The 18,113-nt window shown below is 46.0% G+C and overlaps 1 protein-coding gene across 5 annotated transcripts in view; it reads left to right on the top strand.

Annotated features, from left to right (window-relative positions):
• The window catches only part of Tbc1d22a (TBC1 domain family member 22A), a 275,967-nt gene that overhangs the window by 88,839 nt on the left and 169,015 nt on the right, over nt 1–18,113 (top strand). For all 5 annotated transcript variants that reach the window (XM_060388866.1, XM_060388865.1, XM_060388863.1 and 2 more), the window contains 3 exons: nt 2,606–2,734; nt 4,575–4,637; nt 15,487–15,601. In XM_060388866.1, the coding sequence (XP_060244849.1) occupies nt 2,606–2,734; nt 4,575–4,637; nt 15,487–15,601 (307 nt within the window). The remainder of the gene's footprint in view (nt 1–2,605; nt 2,735–4,574; nt 4,638–15,486; nt 15,602–18,113) is intronic.

Genomic DNA, 18,113 nt, shown 5'->3' with positions numbered 1-18,113 from the left:
CCTGGGGTAGCGTTTAACTGGATAAAGAAATGCCTGTCACTAGCCTACCCTCATGACTCTGTGCCTTCAGCTCAGGGGCAAGGCCATGTCCCTATTGTCCCTAGCAGTACGAATTCTGCTGGGATGTCCACAGATGTGTCGAAAGTGGCTCTGATTACCAGGTAGGTGACATCCTGGCTGGTCCTGTTGGTGTGGCACCTGTTGTGGGAGGCAGAATGTGCAGTGGGGTCTTGGCAGTCTCCTTTCTGCAGAAAAGAGAAGAGAAGCCAGTGTAGCAGTCTGATGATTGTGCTTTCCTGTCGGCAGAATGCCGTGCCATGAGTTTGAGCCTTTCCCTTGAAAATGATCAAGTGAGCATTTTGCAGTTTGTTCACCTGCGAGTTGTGTTTGACACGTGTAGAACAGGGCTGCTGGGGTGTTCCAGTGGTCACCTCATGTGGGCTCCTTGAGAATAAACATTGGAGTCTGTGGTGCTCACAGCTCACATGTGGGAGGAATTCATATCAGGAAATAACCAGACATTGCTGGTCAATGTCTGTTTCCAAATACTCAATTAGAAATAGTGTGTTAGAAATGGCGCAGGTTATGTAAACATGTGCAGAACACACAGCGTGGCTGTGCTGCCTCCAGGGTGATGTCTCTGTAGGGGTTGGCAAGCGTTCTTGTAAGGGCTCCATAGTAAGTATGTCAGCTCATGAATCACATGTAAACCATGACGTGCTGTGGGCGTCATGACTGTGTGTGTGCAGGAGCAGTCACACAGTGTTCAGCAAACAGGCACAATGCGCTAACAAGATGTCATTTACAGAAGCAGGTATGAGTTCAGTTGGCGTCTCCTGTTGTTGAATGGTACTTAATCATAGTGGGAATATAGTTGTGATTTGGTTTTGATTTTGGGTTTTAAGAGGGAGGGTCTCACTATGTAATTCTGGCTGTCCTGGGACTCTCTCTGCAGACCGGATTAGCCTCGAACCCGGAGATCCACCTGCCTTTGCCTTCCAAGTGCTGGGCTTGAAGGTGTAGTCTACTATGCCTGGCTGTGATTTTAAAGTGCAGCATATGAGCCTGCATGTTGGATAATGGGTGTTTTCCTAAAAGGACCAATTGCATATCAATAGCTGGGGCTTTCTACAAGTGAGGGACTGATTGTCATCCCAGGACGACATTACCAGGTCACAGTAGCCCCTCCACAGGCAGGGGTGAGGGTGCTTCTCATAGGCTTCAGCTGCAGACTTGGAAGGAGACAGTGACCTGACTGGAAGTGGACTGCGTCTGTCTTGCCCCTGCTGTGTCACCCACAGCCTCCTGGGAAATGCAGATTCTGACTGTGTTCTGGTGGACAGCCACAAAGAAGCCAGAATGGCAACCACATGCTGGCAAGGCTGTAGAACAGCTTGTACCTTGTGTTCGAGGCATGGCTGCCACTGCCCAGACTCTAGTCACCTTAACTCACGGAAGCAGCAAAGAAAAGCCCTGGGCTTTGGGTCACCCCTCCATGTCTGAGCCTCTAGGTCACTGTGGCCAGGGAAATGGGGTACCCATTTAGTGTGCTCCAGTCACTGCTGACTGAAGTATGACGTGATGTCACACTGGAAAAGATCTGTCAGTTCCTTAGAAACTTCTGTCTACATTCTGATGCAGCCCTCTTCCCCTTGCTATTTAGCCCTGAGGAATCAGAGAAGCACATCTCCAAAGTCTGCAAGAATACTCATGGAGCTTTGTTCATTCCTAAGTAGCTTACCAGAACTGTGTGGCCTAACACATGGCAGGCAGACTCGTCCCAAAGGTGGCTGCATCTCAGAAGCATCTCAGAAGAAAGTGTGCCCAGAATCCTAAGTTCTTAGTGAGTCTGTTTGGAGAGTCCCAGATAGACTCAGTCAGCCCTAGCGAGAAACTAGCACTAGCAGGGTCAGGTGAGATGGTGGGAATGAGCTGCAGAGAACACCATCACTGTGGGCGATGGAAAGTGCCTCCTGTTTTTCTGGGAACAGTGGTCAACTGCTTAAAGCTCTCTTTGAAGCTGTAGGCCTGGGCTTAAAATCAACAAAGCTTACATACAAGATTAATTTAAAATGTAGAACAAGGAAACGAAAAGGAAACCACATAAAATGTCAAGCTCCTTAAGGCCACTGGAGCCACCCGCTCCTTTCCAGAAATGTGTCCATTTAATGTATTGCATAGTGCCTGGAGCACCCAAGCCTTTGGAGAATGATGCACATTTGCCCATATGACAGCTTCTTGTTCATAAATGCAATATGTGTATTTGTGTACATGATTTGAGTGTGAGACCAGACAGACTGGCTGTTCCTTATGGATGTAAGCCCTATGGAGAAGGGTTTTAGCATCTCCATACTATGCCTCAGGAAAGCTCCGGGTCTGGGTGCTGTCAGATGACTTTGGGATATGAGTGATAACTTAGAACTGGTTGGCGACACTTGTGGGAAGTGCACGTGCCATGTGCTTTGTTCTGTGGGGGCTTTCTCACAGTGTCCTCTCTGTGTGTTAGGCCCCAGCATGCCTGGGTCGTCCTGGAGGTGAGCACTTGGCTCTTCACTCTCATGATGCACAGTGACCATGGATGCCTGTGTTTCTTTTGTTCCTCCAGGGTTACCTTCCTGCCAATGTCGACCGAAGACCAGCCACGCTGCAGAGAAAACAGAAGGAATACTTTGCTTTCATTGAGCATTATTACAACTCTAGGAATGATGAAGTTCATCAGGACACATATCGCCAGGTGAGTGTGTATGTGTTTATATCTTTCTCTCTTCCACATATCACTCAGTACTGGGACTTGGAGCTGGTTTGTAGGGGACATCTTTCTTTCTTTCTTTTTTTGACATGTTTCTTTTATCAGGAACCTGATAGGCTTGCAGATTTATGGTTCCTAACAATAAACATTTGAAAGCAGTTAATGGCAATTTGCTACCAGTGGCAGCATCTGGCTTGTTTGAATTCCTTTTCAGAAGTAAAGCATGAAGCTTGAGTCAGATTACAAAATAGATGCTGTGATCTGTTAGTGATGACTTGTGTCTGCCTTGGGTAATGGCTAGCATGTGGTTCCTTGGCTTGTGCCTGGCACTCTTTAGCCTTCTTCTGAAAGGCATGTTGTTTCTTGGCCTGTGCCCTGAACTAGTGCCTTCCTGCATTTGCTTATCATGTATTTTCTGTCTCACTGAAGGTTTATGTCCAGGCCACCTGGAACTAGAGATAACATTTGCCCGGTTTGGCTTTCTCTCTGTAGGCTAGTCCTGCTGACTATGTGGCTTTCCCCCTATTTTCCCGGCCTGTGATTGATGAGGCAGGCCAGGTGCAGGATATGGGGTATGATGCACGTACTATTCTATCTGCACAAGAAACACATTGCCTGTGCCTCTTGTGTAGGTTGTCCTTGCTGGTGTTGGGCATAGAGGCATGTCAGGCCTGCTTTTCATCTTGCAGGAACCCAGCACATATTGTATGTGTCCACAGGACTGTCACCTCAGGGAGGAGTGCACGGAGGGTGGCTCCCCAGGATGCCCTGCTAGTGGACCTGGGCACTCTTGTCCCTCACTCATGCATAGGTTCCTGCATGTGGTCAGTTCTCTGACCTCACTGGTCTGTGTGGGTCTCTTAACAAGGCTGTTCATGGAGTTTCCTTCTGTGTGCATTCACTTTGCAAGCTTATTTTATCTTGTTCTCTTGTGCTGAGGACTCAGTCTGACTGTCACTATTAAGCCTTTGAAGGACACAGAGAACAAGCCTTTTGTAGGTAGAAAGGCTGAACCTGAGAGGCTTACTCTTGGTGACAGGCCGACTAGTGTCAGAATATAATGGTGGACCCCATTTACTGAATGCTAGCTGCCTCTTTGCACATGAGCAAGGGTGGAGCTAAACTGTTGTGTTCCCCTTTGGGTTAAATGTACTGTCTCCCCTCAGTCTGTGCAGGCTGTTGCCCTGAAGCCCCAGAGTGATGCTCATGCTACTGGTGTGGGGTATGCTCCTGGGATGTGAACCAGCCTGTGACATTAGCTGTACTCAGAGTGCTCCTGTTGGCTCACCTCTTGAACCCGCCTTGCTTCCCACAAGTGGTCTCCACAGTTAGGCTTGCAAACATTGTCAAGACTCTCCTGTCAGGCAGTGCTTAGGCAGGAATCTGCTGACAACAGCAGAAACTTTCAAATGTTTCCTTTAATGTGTCCTAGATTCCCCATGGACACTGAAATAGAGGAGAATGTGGCCTGTGTTACAGATGGCCCTGTCACAGCTGAAATCCTAGGCACTGTCAGTGTCCTTGATCACACTCAGTGTCAGGCTGAAAAAAAATCAGTGTTCACTGATTGCACTGGCTCATGTTACTGAGGAGCTGAGGGCCAACTCTGTTCCTAACCATGCAGGAAGCGCTGCTGCCCTGCGGAGGGTCAGGCATGCCTGTCACCTCAGAACAGGTAAGCCTTGCTCAGGTGGAGTGTGCTTCTGGGTACCACCTAAGGAGGTGACAGTCCTCTCAGAGCAGGACTGTCATGGGCAGAGCACATGTGTTGTGAAGGGCTGCTCTCATCCTATAAGGTAAACACATGTGTCTCCTGTATCTGCAGATCCATATCGACATCCCAAGGATGAGTCCAGAAGCACTGATTCTTCAGCCCAAGGTGACGGAGGTAAGAGGGACACTGGCTGGGGAGTCTCTGCCGATGCCTGTCTCTGTGTGACCGATTCTCACTGTAACTGAGGGCCATGGGAATCTCTGATTGTTCTTGTGTGTAACATTGACACATACAAAAGAATATATGTAATACGTGTGCGAGTATTTATAGTAGTAACGTATGTCCTTGAATTTAGGAGTTAGAACCCCTCCGGTGCTGACCAGCTGCCTCTGTGAGTTTGAAGCTGGTAGCATTGAAGCTGTTTCTGCACGCTATGGTTTTGCTATCTAGTTCCATTTCTGTACCCCGCCCCCCCAAAAAAAAAGACATGAACTGCCTGTCTCTAAGTTATAATTTCAGTTGCGACTTCAATAATAAGGAAGTGTGTGTCACTGTTGGATCTTGAGCTGTATGCGCTGTTCTTTGTGCGGTCCGGTCTCTGCAGCTTGTGCTTTCTTTTATTGTGTAGTAGTCATGGTGAGTGTTTGGGCACTTCCTGATGTCACACTGTTGGGACAGTGTTGCTAGAATTCTCATGTCCATTTATGCAGTTGTACCGCTGTGAAAATTTCTCCAAGGCTCTCAGGATAACATCAGCTTGCTTCTTGGAGGGGTCTGCAGACAAACTTTACCTGCAGCACCGGAAGCCTGGATCTACCCCCCTTGGCAGTTCTTGGAGCACGGCCAGGCTCCTGAGCTCTGTATGTTGGGTAGATATTCTCATCATGCTCCAGGCTTCGCCTTCCTTGGCTGCTGGGTCTTAAGAGCCTCTCTGTATACAGAGATGGGTGTCTTCTGTGTCTCTGATCTGGGAAATGCTTGTTACTGTATGTCCCACCCCTTTTCTTTTTTTCACCCATTAAAAAAGTTTGTGATCTTTATACATCTAGGATTCTAAGTCTTTGACAATTACTTGTTGGGATGTTCTTAGCTTTGCTGAGTTGAGTGCGCTGCCCTTTTAGGTTATTATGGGGTGCTTTCTTTAAGAATTTTTACTGTAACATCTGTCTTGTGTTTTCTCAATTCCACCATGTGCTTAATTTGTACCTGATAGCAGCACCTATGGGCAGGCAGTCACAGTGGGGATTGCAGGGATTTGGACTTAACTCCTTCAGTGCTTTATCTGTGCCACATTCACAGGCATCCACAGGGACATTAGTACCTCCTCCTTTCTCTTCAGAGTCAACTGGGTCATCTTATTTTTTACTCATTCATGCCATTTTCAGAATCAGGTTGCCAGTTGTTTTTTTTTTAAGTCTGTTTGATTTGTGAATGGAATTGCATGGACTCTTTGGACTCTTTGGACTCTTTGGATCTGCTCAGTGGGTACTCTGCCCCTGAGCTATATCTCCAGCCCTATTTTTATTTGTTATTTTGAGACCAGATCTATCTGAGTTGCTCTTGGTGTTCATGAATGTAGCTTGCACATGCCCTGAACTTTAGATCTTCTTGCCTCATCCTACCAAATAGCTGGGATTACAGACCTGGGCCACCAGACCAAGGCAAATCTTATGAAAGGTCTTGTGTATGTTTTATTAAATTTATTTATAACTTTTATGTTTTTGTCACTAAAGTAAGTGGTATCTCTTTAAAGTAGACTTACTATCTGAAATACTTTGTTTTTCATCTTTATTTTCCCCCAGTAAATGTGCTTTTAAACGTGGCATCTCTTGCCTGTGCACTAAAGCTGCTAAAAAGTTCCGACATTGGTGAAGTAAAAGTGCTTGTAGATTGTGGAGCGCAAAAGGGGAAAATGAGTTTCCATAGGAGCGGCGGCTCGGAGGCACTTGGCTTTGATTGCCCTTCTCAGTGGTGTGCTTACCATGTCTGGAAACAAGGGTAATGCATTAGGACCTCTTCTTTACTTAAGATTTTCTTTAAAAATGGAAAAGAGACCTTGGTTTGTCTGTGTGTTGGGGGGAAGGGGGAGGATTCCCCCACAACTCATAGACCTGGCCTTGCAGCCTCTGGTCTCAGTTGTGGTCCAGAGCCACTGCCATTGCTTTGAGGTCAGGCCTTTGTCCTCTTACTTTGGAGCATCTCCTTGGCAGTGGGCTTTGCTTAGCCAAGACTCCTCCAGAGGTATGAGGTGTGTATATTTAGCAGTTGCAGGGCTGAGCAAAGGCTGTGCAGCCTACAGGACAGGCAGACCTCTGGAGGAGGAGGGCAGACTAGGCTGGCCAATGGTGACTGTGTATAACTTGAGTGTAACTGTATTGGGATGAAATGAGGAGCAGGGCCTTGAGGAAAAGCATTGAAAGGTGGGTCTTGTGTTGGCCAGTATGCAGGAGCCTTGGAAGCTGGCGACAGCAAATCTATTGCATGGTAGCTCCATGAGGTAGAAGTTGATTACTGTCTCTGGAGCTAGTTGTTTGTCAGACAGTTGGTTGCCACCGTGGGCTTGGTTTAACCTCAGGGTCCAAGCAGCTGCTTGGTTCACTTGCTCACATTTGCATCCCATGAGTGGGGAATTATCATAAGACACAGCTAGGAAAGAACAGGTGTATCCCTTCAAAGTCATGGGAGTTGGCAGTGTGGTACTCCTTGTCAACTAGTTACTTAGCTTGGTGACATGTAGTTACTTAGCTGGCTGGGAGCTGGGAAAGTGAAGATAGGTCCTGAATCTCACATGGCAGCTTGCTGGGGCTCCTGGGGTGTTTCCTGAAGTCAGACTTTTTTTTTTTTTTTTAAATCTCATATTGTTATTTGAAAGAAAAATCACTTTTTAGCCATCTTTTGCTTTTTAGTCCCTGCCCATTTTGTTGAATGGATTCCATCTTAACGTGACCTGTGTGACCCTTAGCTGTTGTGGCCAGTCCTCTGTGTTTGCTGAAGACCAGTTTTTAAGTGCAGATGTTGGCAAGTTCAACATCTGCCCAGTGGCTGTTCCTCCACAGCGTCCTGTTGTGTGCCCTGTGCTTCTTAGAGCAGCCTCGTGTTCAGAAGTAAGGTGCTGTCCCTAGGTTGCTGCTGGGATGTGATATCTTGTCACATATGAACAGACTCAGGAGAGTGACCCACACAGGCTGTGAAATCTGCCGCTGTGAGTGGATGTAGGGGCCACCTGTGACTGGGAAAGAAGAGGCGTTCTCTGGATGCAGGTACCAACTGAGCACCAACCTCTTTCATCAGACTTTAGTGTTTTACAAGTGGAGGAAGCAGTCTGCCTGGATCCATATCCCGGTCCTCATGTGCCTAAGTGTGGTTGGGGTAGGGGACTGGCAGCATGTGTGCTCTGCTTCCAGAGTGCTACTCTCCCGCCCTGTTGACAGGCCTCCAGACCTGCTGGTGCACCTCTGCTTGACAGGTGGCTGAAGGTACGCTGAGACCCTGGCAGGAGCCACTGTTCCTCTCTTGCAGTGGTTGAGCTGCAGTCTTCCTCCCGTAGGCTCTGAAAGACAGGAACCTCTTTTGATGTTTATTATTCTCATCACCATGAGCTGTGCTGAACTGCCTGATAGAAACCACCTTGGTGGTTACTCTGTCCTTGGTCTGTTTGTCCCTCTTTCTCATCACACCCTGATTTTCCTAATTGGTTTTCTTCCCCCATATGGGTATGTTGCATTTAGAGCAATGAACAGTGACACTGGGCATCTCCACAGCCTGGAAATGATGGGGCTGAAGTGTCTCTAACATCTGTTTTACTCCTTGTCACTTGATGTCTTAATTATGGGTCTATTGCTATGAGGAGACAGCATGACCAAGGCAACTTACTGAAGAAACTATTTAATTGAAGACATGCTTACAGTTTCATAGGGTGAGTCCACGATCACTGTGGCAGGGATCATGACAGCTGGCAGGCAGGCATGGTGCTGGAGCAGTAGCAGAGATCTCACACCTGGTCTCAAAGTTGCAAGCAGAGAGACGCTTGAGACTGGGCTTCGAGACTGGGCTTTTGCACCCTCACAGCCTATCCCTAATGACACATCTCATTCAACAAAGCCCTATATCCTAATCCTTACCAACTGTGGGGCCATTCTTATTCAAACCACTATCTTGGTGTCATTTTTATTTATTTATTTTTTTAATTCACAATTGGGGCCACAGTTTAATAAGAGTTCAGGAAATCTTCCTTGCTATTGAATCAATTCATCAAACTTTTTAGTGTCTTTTGGGTAGGGGTTGATCTATCAGTCAGGCCTCCTCTCTATTTTATGGCAAAAATGTCAGATTAGAAGGCTGCCTTTAACATATATGCCCAAGTTAAAGAAATCTAAGAGTTTTAATTTTAGGTCCCCATTGTCAGGCGCAAGACAGAGAATGTTACTGGTGTCTTTGAAGTCCCTTCTTGTTCCACAATCTCGTATAGGATACAAGTAGCCTCTGTGATTATGGTGGCTCTCCAGTTCTTTGTCACGGCCTTGCCAGGTGGTGCTTATATGGACTGCCTGTCATGATGGTGTGCATTGATAGATGGTGTTCGTGTGTGGAATGCTCCTTGGGCAGTACACTCCTGAGCATGTCTGTCCTTTATGATGGTGGACATTGACTGATGATGCTACCAGTGTGCTAGGTAGTGTGTTTCACAAGAGTATTTTTGTCCATATATAAAGTACAATGAATGAGTCAGGTGTGGCACATGCCTCTAATCCCAGCACTGGGGGAGGCAGAGGCAGGCAGATGGACCTCTGTGAGTTCAAGGCCAACCTGATCTACAAAGTGAGTCCAGGACAGCCAAAGCTATATGGAGAAAACTAGTTTTGAAAAAACAAAAACAAACAAACAAACAGAAAAGGTACATGAATTGGATTTACTCCATCATTACCTACTTATCTGTTCCCTATTCCTTAATACTCCTAGTTTTACTTTCTTTTAAAAAAGCTTATCATACAATTTAATGGGTTTCACTAAAACAATTTTACACACGCAAGTAATGTACCTTGCTTGTGTTACCTGCCAGCAATTATTTTTTCTTTCCTTCTTTTCTTCTCCTTGTTCCATTTCCCCAACCCAATAGTCTCTTCAGTTCCTCAGACACACATGTGCGCGCATGCACGTGCACACACAGGCACACACACGCACACACACACACACGCACACACACACACACACACACCAACCATATTCCACATACAAGAGAAACATTGTGTTCATCTGATTCTAGCTTATTTCACTTAACATGATGCACTCCAGTTCTACTAATTTTCCCATAGGTGGCATAATTTCATCCTTTATAGCAGAATAAAACTTCATTATCTATATATACATATTCTTTATCTATTTTTTTTTAACCAGTATTAGTTGTTGTTTTAAAGGTAGCTATTCTGACTGGGGTGAGATAGACTTTAAACACAGTTTGGATTTGTTATTTCTTTCATGGTTAAGGGTGCTTAATATTTGTTGATGTATTTATTGGTCCTATGTATTTCCTTTTCAGGTGCCTGTGTGTTCAGTTCATTTGCCCATTTATTGATGGGATGAGGTTTTGGGCTCAGCTTTTTGTGGTTTTTGTAGAGTGTGGATTCTAACTCCGTTAGACAGCAGAGACCTCCTCCCATTTGGCAGGCTGTCTCTGTACTCTGCTGAGTGGTTTGTTTTGCTGTCTCATACAGTCTTGTTTATCAGTTCTTGCTGTGGTTTCCCAGACTACTGAAGCACTCACTGGTTTTCTGTTTTCCTCAAGAAGTTCAAAGTTTGAGGTCTTTTTGAAGTCTGTGATCCATTTTGAATTGATTTTTTTTTTTTTTTTAATTGGGTGAAGAAAGACAGGATCTAAGTCATTGTTCTCCAGTGGTTTAGAAAAAGGCTGTCTTGCTTTCTGTGTATGCTTTGGCACCTTTATGGGAATTCAGGTAGGTATAGCTCTATGGGTTTGTTTCTGAGTCTTCTGTTCCCTTGGTCTATGTGTCTGCTGTCTCTTAGGATTTCCAGTGTGCTGGGGCCCCTTCAGCAGGTCTTGGCCCCCTTGATTTGTCTGTCTTTGTCCTGACTTGGCCTTGATTATTGTAGTCTTGAGTCTTGTGGGCCAGGCCCAGGCTGCTCACTCCTGGGTCTGTTTCCTGGCTGCTCCTACCTTTCCTTGTATGTTAAAGTGAGCTTGCTAGGTATCATGGACTCTCCCAATTTGAGTTGCATCTGTTGATCAGTTTGAAGGGAATTAATGCTTTGTTTTTGTGTTTCCTTAGTTTTCGTCTTTATTTTTTAAAGATTTATTTTTATTTTATGTATGTGAATATTTGCTTGTACCACATGCATGCAGGAACCTGCCAAGTCTAAAAGAGGATGTCAGATCCTTTGGAACTAGGGTTATAGACAGTTGTGAGCCATGTGGGTCCTCTTGAAGAGCAGCAAGTACTTTTAACCACTGAGCATTTCTCCAGTCCCTCTTATCTGTATATTTTAATGAGTTTCTTACTTGTATTTTTAAAATTTTATTTACTTATTTGATGTATAAGGGTGTTTTGCACGCATATATGTCTATGCACCAGGTGTGTGCCTGGTGCCCACAGAGGCCAGAAGACAGTGTTAGATCATCCAGGACTGGGATTACAGATGACCGTGAGCTGCCATGTGAGCTGAGAATCAAACCCAGGTCCTCTACGAGAGCAGCTCGTACATTTACCTGCCTGAGCCATTTCCCCAGCCCCTCTTGTCTTTAATTTTAAACAAAGTTTTTATCTTGATAACTTGTTGAACTTATTCACACACATTCTTATAGTGTCTTTTAAATTTTTTTATTTTTAGTTTTTAAATTTTCAGTATATAGAGTGTTAGTGGTGCTAGGGAGGCAGAGCAGTTGGAGAGCTCTTGATTCACAGTGTGTATTTCAAGTGGTAAATGGTTGCCTTTTTTAGGACACACTTTAGGCTTGTCATAGACTTTTGCTTTTTAGAAGTTTAATTATATTATTTATTTATGTGTGTGTGTGAATTTATGTTGTGTGAGTGCAGGTTTCTATGGAGGCCAGAAGAGGACTTCAGACTCCCTTGAGCTGGAGTCAGAGTCATTTGTGGTCTGCTTGGCCTGGGTGCTGGAAACCACCTTGGGTCCTCTGCAGGAGTAACAGTGCTTGGACTACCGAGCCAGCTCTCCAGCCCCCCAGCATGCTGTACACTTCTGCTTTGTCTCATCACTAGGGTTATAAGTGGTTTTCCTCCTGAGCCTCCTGTGCTGTGGGCGTTTGAAGTGTGTGAAGCCAGGCCTTCCCAGCATGTGTGCTGGTCCCCTCTCAGGAGCACCTTGGGTGCTGTGTGGTAGGAGTAGGAAGGTTTTTCCCTGTTTCTGACACCAGGTTTGGTATGGAACCCTGATTAAGGTAGCATCTCACTGCCCCTCTGTTTTCCTTTTGGCGTGTAGAACACCTTGGCTCCCACGTGTGCTGAGCAGCTGTGTTCTGGTCTGCTGAGGAGGCATGTGGTGGAGGTCTGATAAGACATACCAAATAGGGATAAGTGCTTTGACTGTGTGTGTCTACGTGTGTGTGCGCGCTTGTAGGTGTACATGTCTATGTGCATGCATTTGTGTGTATACATGTGTATGCATGCATATGTGCTCACCCATGTAGTTATGTATTGAGGCCAGAGGTTGCTGTTTGCATATCTTTCTCCGCTGTTTCTTCAGTGTATTTTTTGAGACAGTGCTTCACTGAGTCTGGAGCCTGCTGATTGGTGGACTGGCTGTCTATCAAGCCACAGGGCTCCACCCATCTCTCTCTCTTCCCTCCCAGTGCTGTAATTCTAGTCATGTTCCACAGAGCTCAGCTTCTTTTAGGTGGGTGCTGGGATTCTGAACTCAGAGCCTCATGCCTGCATGGCAGGCACTTAACCGACGGAGCCACATCCCCAGACTGGCCTCTTGATGTCTTCAGACATGGGGTAGCATATGGCAGTAAGCATTTTCATTACTGAATTTCAGAAAAGAGCCTTTGGGAAGAGTTCAGAGTTTGTTTTACTTTTAATGCAGTCCCCTGTAATGGACAAGGATATCAAGAATGGCAAAACTGAACCCTAAGGGCTAATGCTGTCATGAGTGTTCATAGTCAAGGTCCCTCAGACGAGTCTGTTTCCAGTGGGCACATCCATGGGCAAGGGCCTCTGTGCCTTATGCCCTTTGGGGTATTATGCATGCTTCCCCGCAGCATTTCAGCATGAGTTAAACCTCCTGCACCTGATAAGATCTTCCGTCTGCTCTCTGCTGAGCTGACCCTGCCTTCGCTGGCACCACGTTGTTTCCAACCTTCTGCTCAAAATCCAAGGGATTTTCATGGAGTTGTAGGCTGTGGCCCCATGAAGCATGATCCCCTCCTGCTCCCCCAGAACACTTTCAGATGATAGGATAAGGAAGTTTCCATAAATGCTAAGTGACTCTGGGATCAGGACTTGTTTTGCAGTTCTAGCCACTGTCCACTGACTAGAAGTCAGTCTTAGCTTGTTCTCTGGATGCCTGTACCAGGGCCTATGCCTGTGTAGTTCTGGGACCAGAGCCATAAGGTAGGAATTTCAGGTTGTCAGGAGAGGTCTGATAGAGTTAAATGTGAACAGCTGGGCTGACTGGGAGCTTTCCCTTGCTCATAAGAAACTGGAATATTTCTGGAGTTTTCTAGGGCTGTAGCCTGCTCGCTCTTCAGGTGCAGTAATAATGGCAAGGCTTGCTGTGTTGTCAGCAGCTGGCAGAAACCTACTCTGCGGCTTCCCCGGGGGAGCGCTGTTGCTTCTCTGTAGAGCAGCTGGAGGGCATTGGCCTCCTAATTGCCAGCTGGGCTCATCTGCCCACAGAACACACTCTGTGCTACTAGTTTGTCCTCCCAGGAAGGTGCTGGCACTATATCCCGAGTCCCACTGATGGAGGCTTGTGCTTGAAACTGAAGTCTAAGAGCCCAGGCCATCCCATTGTCTCCAGCCTTCTCAGGTCTTTCAAGGTGTGTTCACCAGGGCATAGAGTATATCCTGTTTGCCTGTGGGTGTGAGCAGAGGGAGCTCTGCTCCTGGGTAGCTGTGACAGCCTCCTATGCATCGAGGGCCTCTGGTGAAGTTCGGATTTTGAGGTGTTCATGCATGCATGCGTGCGTGCGTGCCCCTCCCTATCTCTGTATATGTGTTTGTGTGTCCGTGTGGGTATGTATACTGTGTATTTGTTAGTGTGGGTTCATGTGTCCCACATCAGCACTGGCTTTCTTTGATTGCCTGCACTTTTATTTATTTATTTATTTTTTTTGAGCCAGCCTGTTGAACTAACCTTGAAGCTCTTATGCTGGACAGTGAGCTGCAGGGATTTTCCTGTCTCTGCCCCTGAGATCAGAATTATAGCCGCCCCTGGCTTGGAATTCTAACTGAGGTCCTTGTGCTTGTAGGGTAACACTTTGCGACTGAGCTATCTCTCAAGCCTCTGAACTTGTTTTTATTGTATTTTAATTTTTTAGTGGTGCTACTGATTGTATGCAGGGCCCTCACACATGCTAGGCAAGTGCCTCTGAACTTGTTTAAATATTCATTTCTCTCTAGGAAACTGTTGACTGGTGAAAAATGTATATGAATTTATATGCATGAGCGTGTCACTCATTCAGCAAATATTGAGCTGGTGCCTGCTGTGCTACAGGTGGTGGTTGCTTGTTATTCACTAGCGTATACTGGTATGGGGGTGGGGACAGACTTCAGGGCTGCGTTTGCCACTGGGAGGTTCATGTCTTGGGAACCGAGGCTTTGCTTGTCTGGACTCTAGGCCTCTCCTTTGTAAATCTGGGGGTTGATGTGCCAAGCCCAATCATACTTTGGGGTGGAGATGATGTACAAAGCTCCTGACTTCCCAGAATGTGCAAACATCAGGTTCTTCCAGATTTGATGTGATTAGAGGTTCTGGAACACTATTCATGTGAGTACCTGCTCACCACCTTTCTTGTACCCTTGCCTATGTGATATCTGGGCAGAGTAGTACCGTCTGGCTTTGGCTGGCTTTAGACCGCAATTCCAAGCAGGAGCCACCAGTGAATGACAGTGGGAAGGAGGGAAGGCAGAGTCACATGGTAGGATGTGACTGGCTCTTCCATGAAGAAGGTGGGCAGGGAGCTGAAGGTTCAGACAGCAGTGCTTGGGCTGTCTCAACTAGTGGCACTTACTTCAGCCTGAAGCAATAGGAGGCCCTCAGGGCGGTGGGTAACCTGTTGGGCTCTGAAGAGGGTGCAGAATGTGGGGAATGGTTACAAAAGGCCCTTGGGACAGGACCAGAGTTTGGGGAGACTATGCTGTGGACCAAGGGAAGGTCTTTAAAGCATTAGTGTGGGTGCACGCACCTATGTGTGAGAAGCATGGGGTGGTGTGGGTCTGTTGTACCTTGATAAGGTTAATCTCAAGAGCGAAGATGGAGAAGAGTGAGTGGGAAAAAGCTGCTGAAGAAGAAAGGTCAGGTGGAGGTCTTTCTGAGGAAGAAGGAAGGTACTTAATACTTCATGACTCAGGGAGCTGGGTACCTAAATGTTTTTTCTTGGACCGAGCTAACTTTCTAGGGAATTAAGTCTATTTACCTTGTGAGGACATGGATGCATGCACCTATGCTGTATCCTTCTTTCCCCCCCTTCCTCTTTTCCCCTCCTCCACTTTCCTGCTCAGCCATCTATCACTAAGCACAGAGCCTGGGCTGCTCTGTGTCCCTGTGACCTGCTGGTCTCCAAGGAGCAGAGAAGCTAGAGTTAGAGGTGGGAAAGAGCTGAACCCAGGGTTTGTAGAATACTGTGGTGAAAGTGAACCAATAAAGAGTTAAGATCATCAGACTTTTGCAAAGAAAGTAGAATGGATATCTGTCCATGTTTGTGCCTTAGTATTGGAGACAGTGAGGAATATTGATGGCATATATTTTAATTAAGAACGTGAGTGCATTTTAAATTTTTACTGTGTTCATATCTTGCTTTATTGCCAATTCCGTTTTCTTTCAGATTTTCGAAAGGATCTTGTTTATATGGGCTATCCGACATCCTGCCAGTGGATACGTTCAGGGGATAAACGACCTGGTCACTCCATTCTTCGTGGTCTTCATTTGCGAGTACATAGGTAGGCACACCCCACAACACTGCCTCTGGATGCCCAGTGTGAACCTCCTTAGGTTTGCTTTGTTCATTGCATATGTATGCCAATGCTGACCATTGCCCCTCAGGGTCATAGTACTAACAAATGACAGCTGTTAGTAAAGGTTCTCAGAGGAACAGATCTTATAGAATCCTCAATATCTCTCTATCTGTCTGTCTTTTAGTGAGGGGATTTATTAGAATTATTTACAGGCTGTGGTCTAGATAGTCCAGTTATGGCTGTCTACAGTGGAAGGCCCAAGAATCCAGTAGTTGTTCAGTTCATGGGGTCGGATGTCTCAGCTGTTCTTCAATATATGCTGGAATCCTGAAGAAGGGTGGTGAAGGGATGGAGTTACTAGCAAGAATTAGAGCAAGCAGGCAAAGGGAGCAAGTTTCCTTTCACGTTCGTTATATAGGCTGCCAGCAGAAGGTGTGGCCCAGATTAAAGGTAGATCTTTCCAACTCAAAGATCCAGATTAGGAGTAGGTCTTCCCACTTCAAATGGTTTAATTAAGAAAAAATCCTCACAGGCGTGCCCAGGAATTTAGGGTTTTGTTAATTTCAGTCAAATTTGACAACCAAGAATAGCTCTCAAAATTGTGGAGAGGGCAGTCTTATCATTGAGGTCAGCTTTAAAAACAGTCTTTAAATCCACAGTTATTGCCGATATGCCCACACCTGACAGTATCCCATTTTAAAATAACATATGGGGATAAATGACTCTATTTGGGAGTTTGGTTTCTCCCAATGACCCCCAGTTCAGTGCTTTCAGTGCCGAGTTGAAATGGGTTAGGTTAATGTGATAAGGCATTGCTAGTTCAGTGTTTCATGGGTAAGCTGTGAAGCAGGCGCACTTCTGATGACTTTTCAGCATTTCCTAATATTGACATCAGTAGCATTGTTTCATGAGAAGATAAATTATATGCAAACTGCTTAGCTGTGAGAGAGGTAGACTGTGCTGTTAGACTCTGAGTTCTGTCTCTTTAAATTTTTTAAAGCTTTACTGTGTGTGTGTGTGTGTGTATGTATGTGTGCGCGCATGTGTGTGTTCGCCTGTGTGTGTCTCTGTCTGTCTAGGTTGCCTGTGGAGGTCAGAGGGCATCTTGTGGAAATCCTTTCTCTCCTACCCACATGTGGGTATTGGGGACTGAGCTTAGGTTGTGAGGCTTGGCAACGAGCCTCCTCACTTGTCTTCACTGAGTCTTCTTGCCTGCTTGATCAGAGTCCTTTTTGTCCATTTACATTAGCAAACTGTGACATGCCGTCACCCGCTCTGAGCAGTTCAAAGTTTATGAAGCATCTGATCAATGATGTGTGTACTTTCTGATTCCTTTGTGAAAATGAATGATGTACGTAGGAAGGGTCACTCTTCACTTTGAGTGTTGTGTTTAAAGTTGACACCGTTTGTTCTCTTGAGACCACTCCTTACATGGTGCTGGCTTGTTTTTGTGTGGTTATAGACTGGAGCATTTCAGCTCTCAGTCAGCTGTGGTCACCTAGAGGAGAGGTTCACTCATGGACAGGTCACCCCAAGGACGACAATATGTCCAGTCAGTGAGTTGATTATATCATAGGTTAATGCTAACCAATGAGGGAGAGCCACTGCTTACCTCCTAGCATCTCTGTCCTTTCAGCCCCTATCTGAGAGGTAGCAAGAGTGCTCCTGATGGTCCTGGAGCAGGAAGATCTCTATCTGTGGACCTCAGTTCAACCACCATGCTTAGAGGATTGATGGGTTAGGCTAAATGGGCCATTTGATTAATGTGGTAAATAAGTTTGTTTTAACTGCTTTACCACTGACTTATGTTGTAAGACCCAAGTGATTCTTAATGCATTTCCTGATTATTAGCAGACAGGGTGAGTGGCCATGACCGTGGTGTTAATTGTGTAGGAGAAACAATAATTGGAGGAGGTAGGGAATGTTGGGTGATTTGCAAGTCTGTCTTGAACTGGACACAGAGATGTTTTTGCAAGGCATCCCTCCCCACATGAACACACATACATATGTAAAGATACAAACACACATGAACTTATGCACACACACTAAATAAATAATCTTTTTTTTTTTTTTTTAAAGTTGCAAGACTCAGAAGAATAGCCCAGTGTGGAGGAAAACTCTGGGCCCATGAGGAATGAACTGGTGACCATAACAGTGTGTTGGAGAGCTTTAGAGAGATGATTGTTCTCACAGAGAACGTCCTGAGCTGTTTTTGGTTGGAGGGTGTGGATGACAGCTTTCAAAGCTGCTTACAGTTGGCGTTCCTGCAGGCTCCAAGGAAAGTCATGTGCATAGGCTGCCTGTCTCACAAGTTTTGAGAGGAGTGGACAATCACTGGTCTGGACTGGCCCCGAGGAGGGCAGATCTTAGGAAGGGACAGGAGAGGGTCTACATCATCAGGATCACTGCAGCCAAGGGAAGAGCTCATGGGCATTGAGGGTGGGAGGCCACCATGACTCAGTTTCAATGAGCCCTCCTGGGCATCAGCCTTTGCCTT

This window comes from Meriones unguiculatus, chromosome 8 (genome assembly GCF_030254825.1).
Source record: "Meriones unguiculatus strain TT.TT164.6M chromosome 8, Bangor_MerUng_6.1, whole genome shotgun sequence".
Lineage (NCBI taxonomy): Eukaryota > Metazoa > Chordata > Mammalia > Rodentia > Muridae > Meriones > Meriones unguiculatus.
This window is presented reverse-complemented; position numbering and strand designations above follow the sequence as displayed.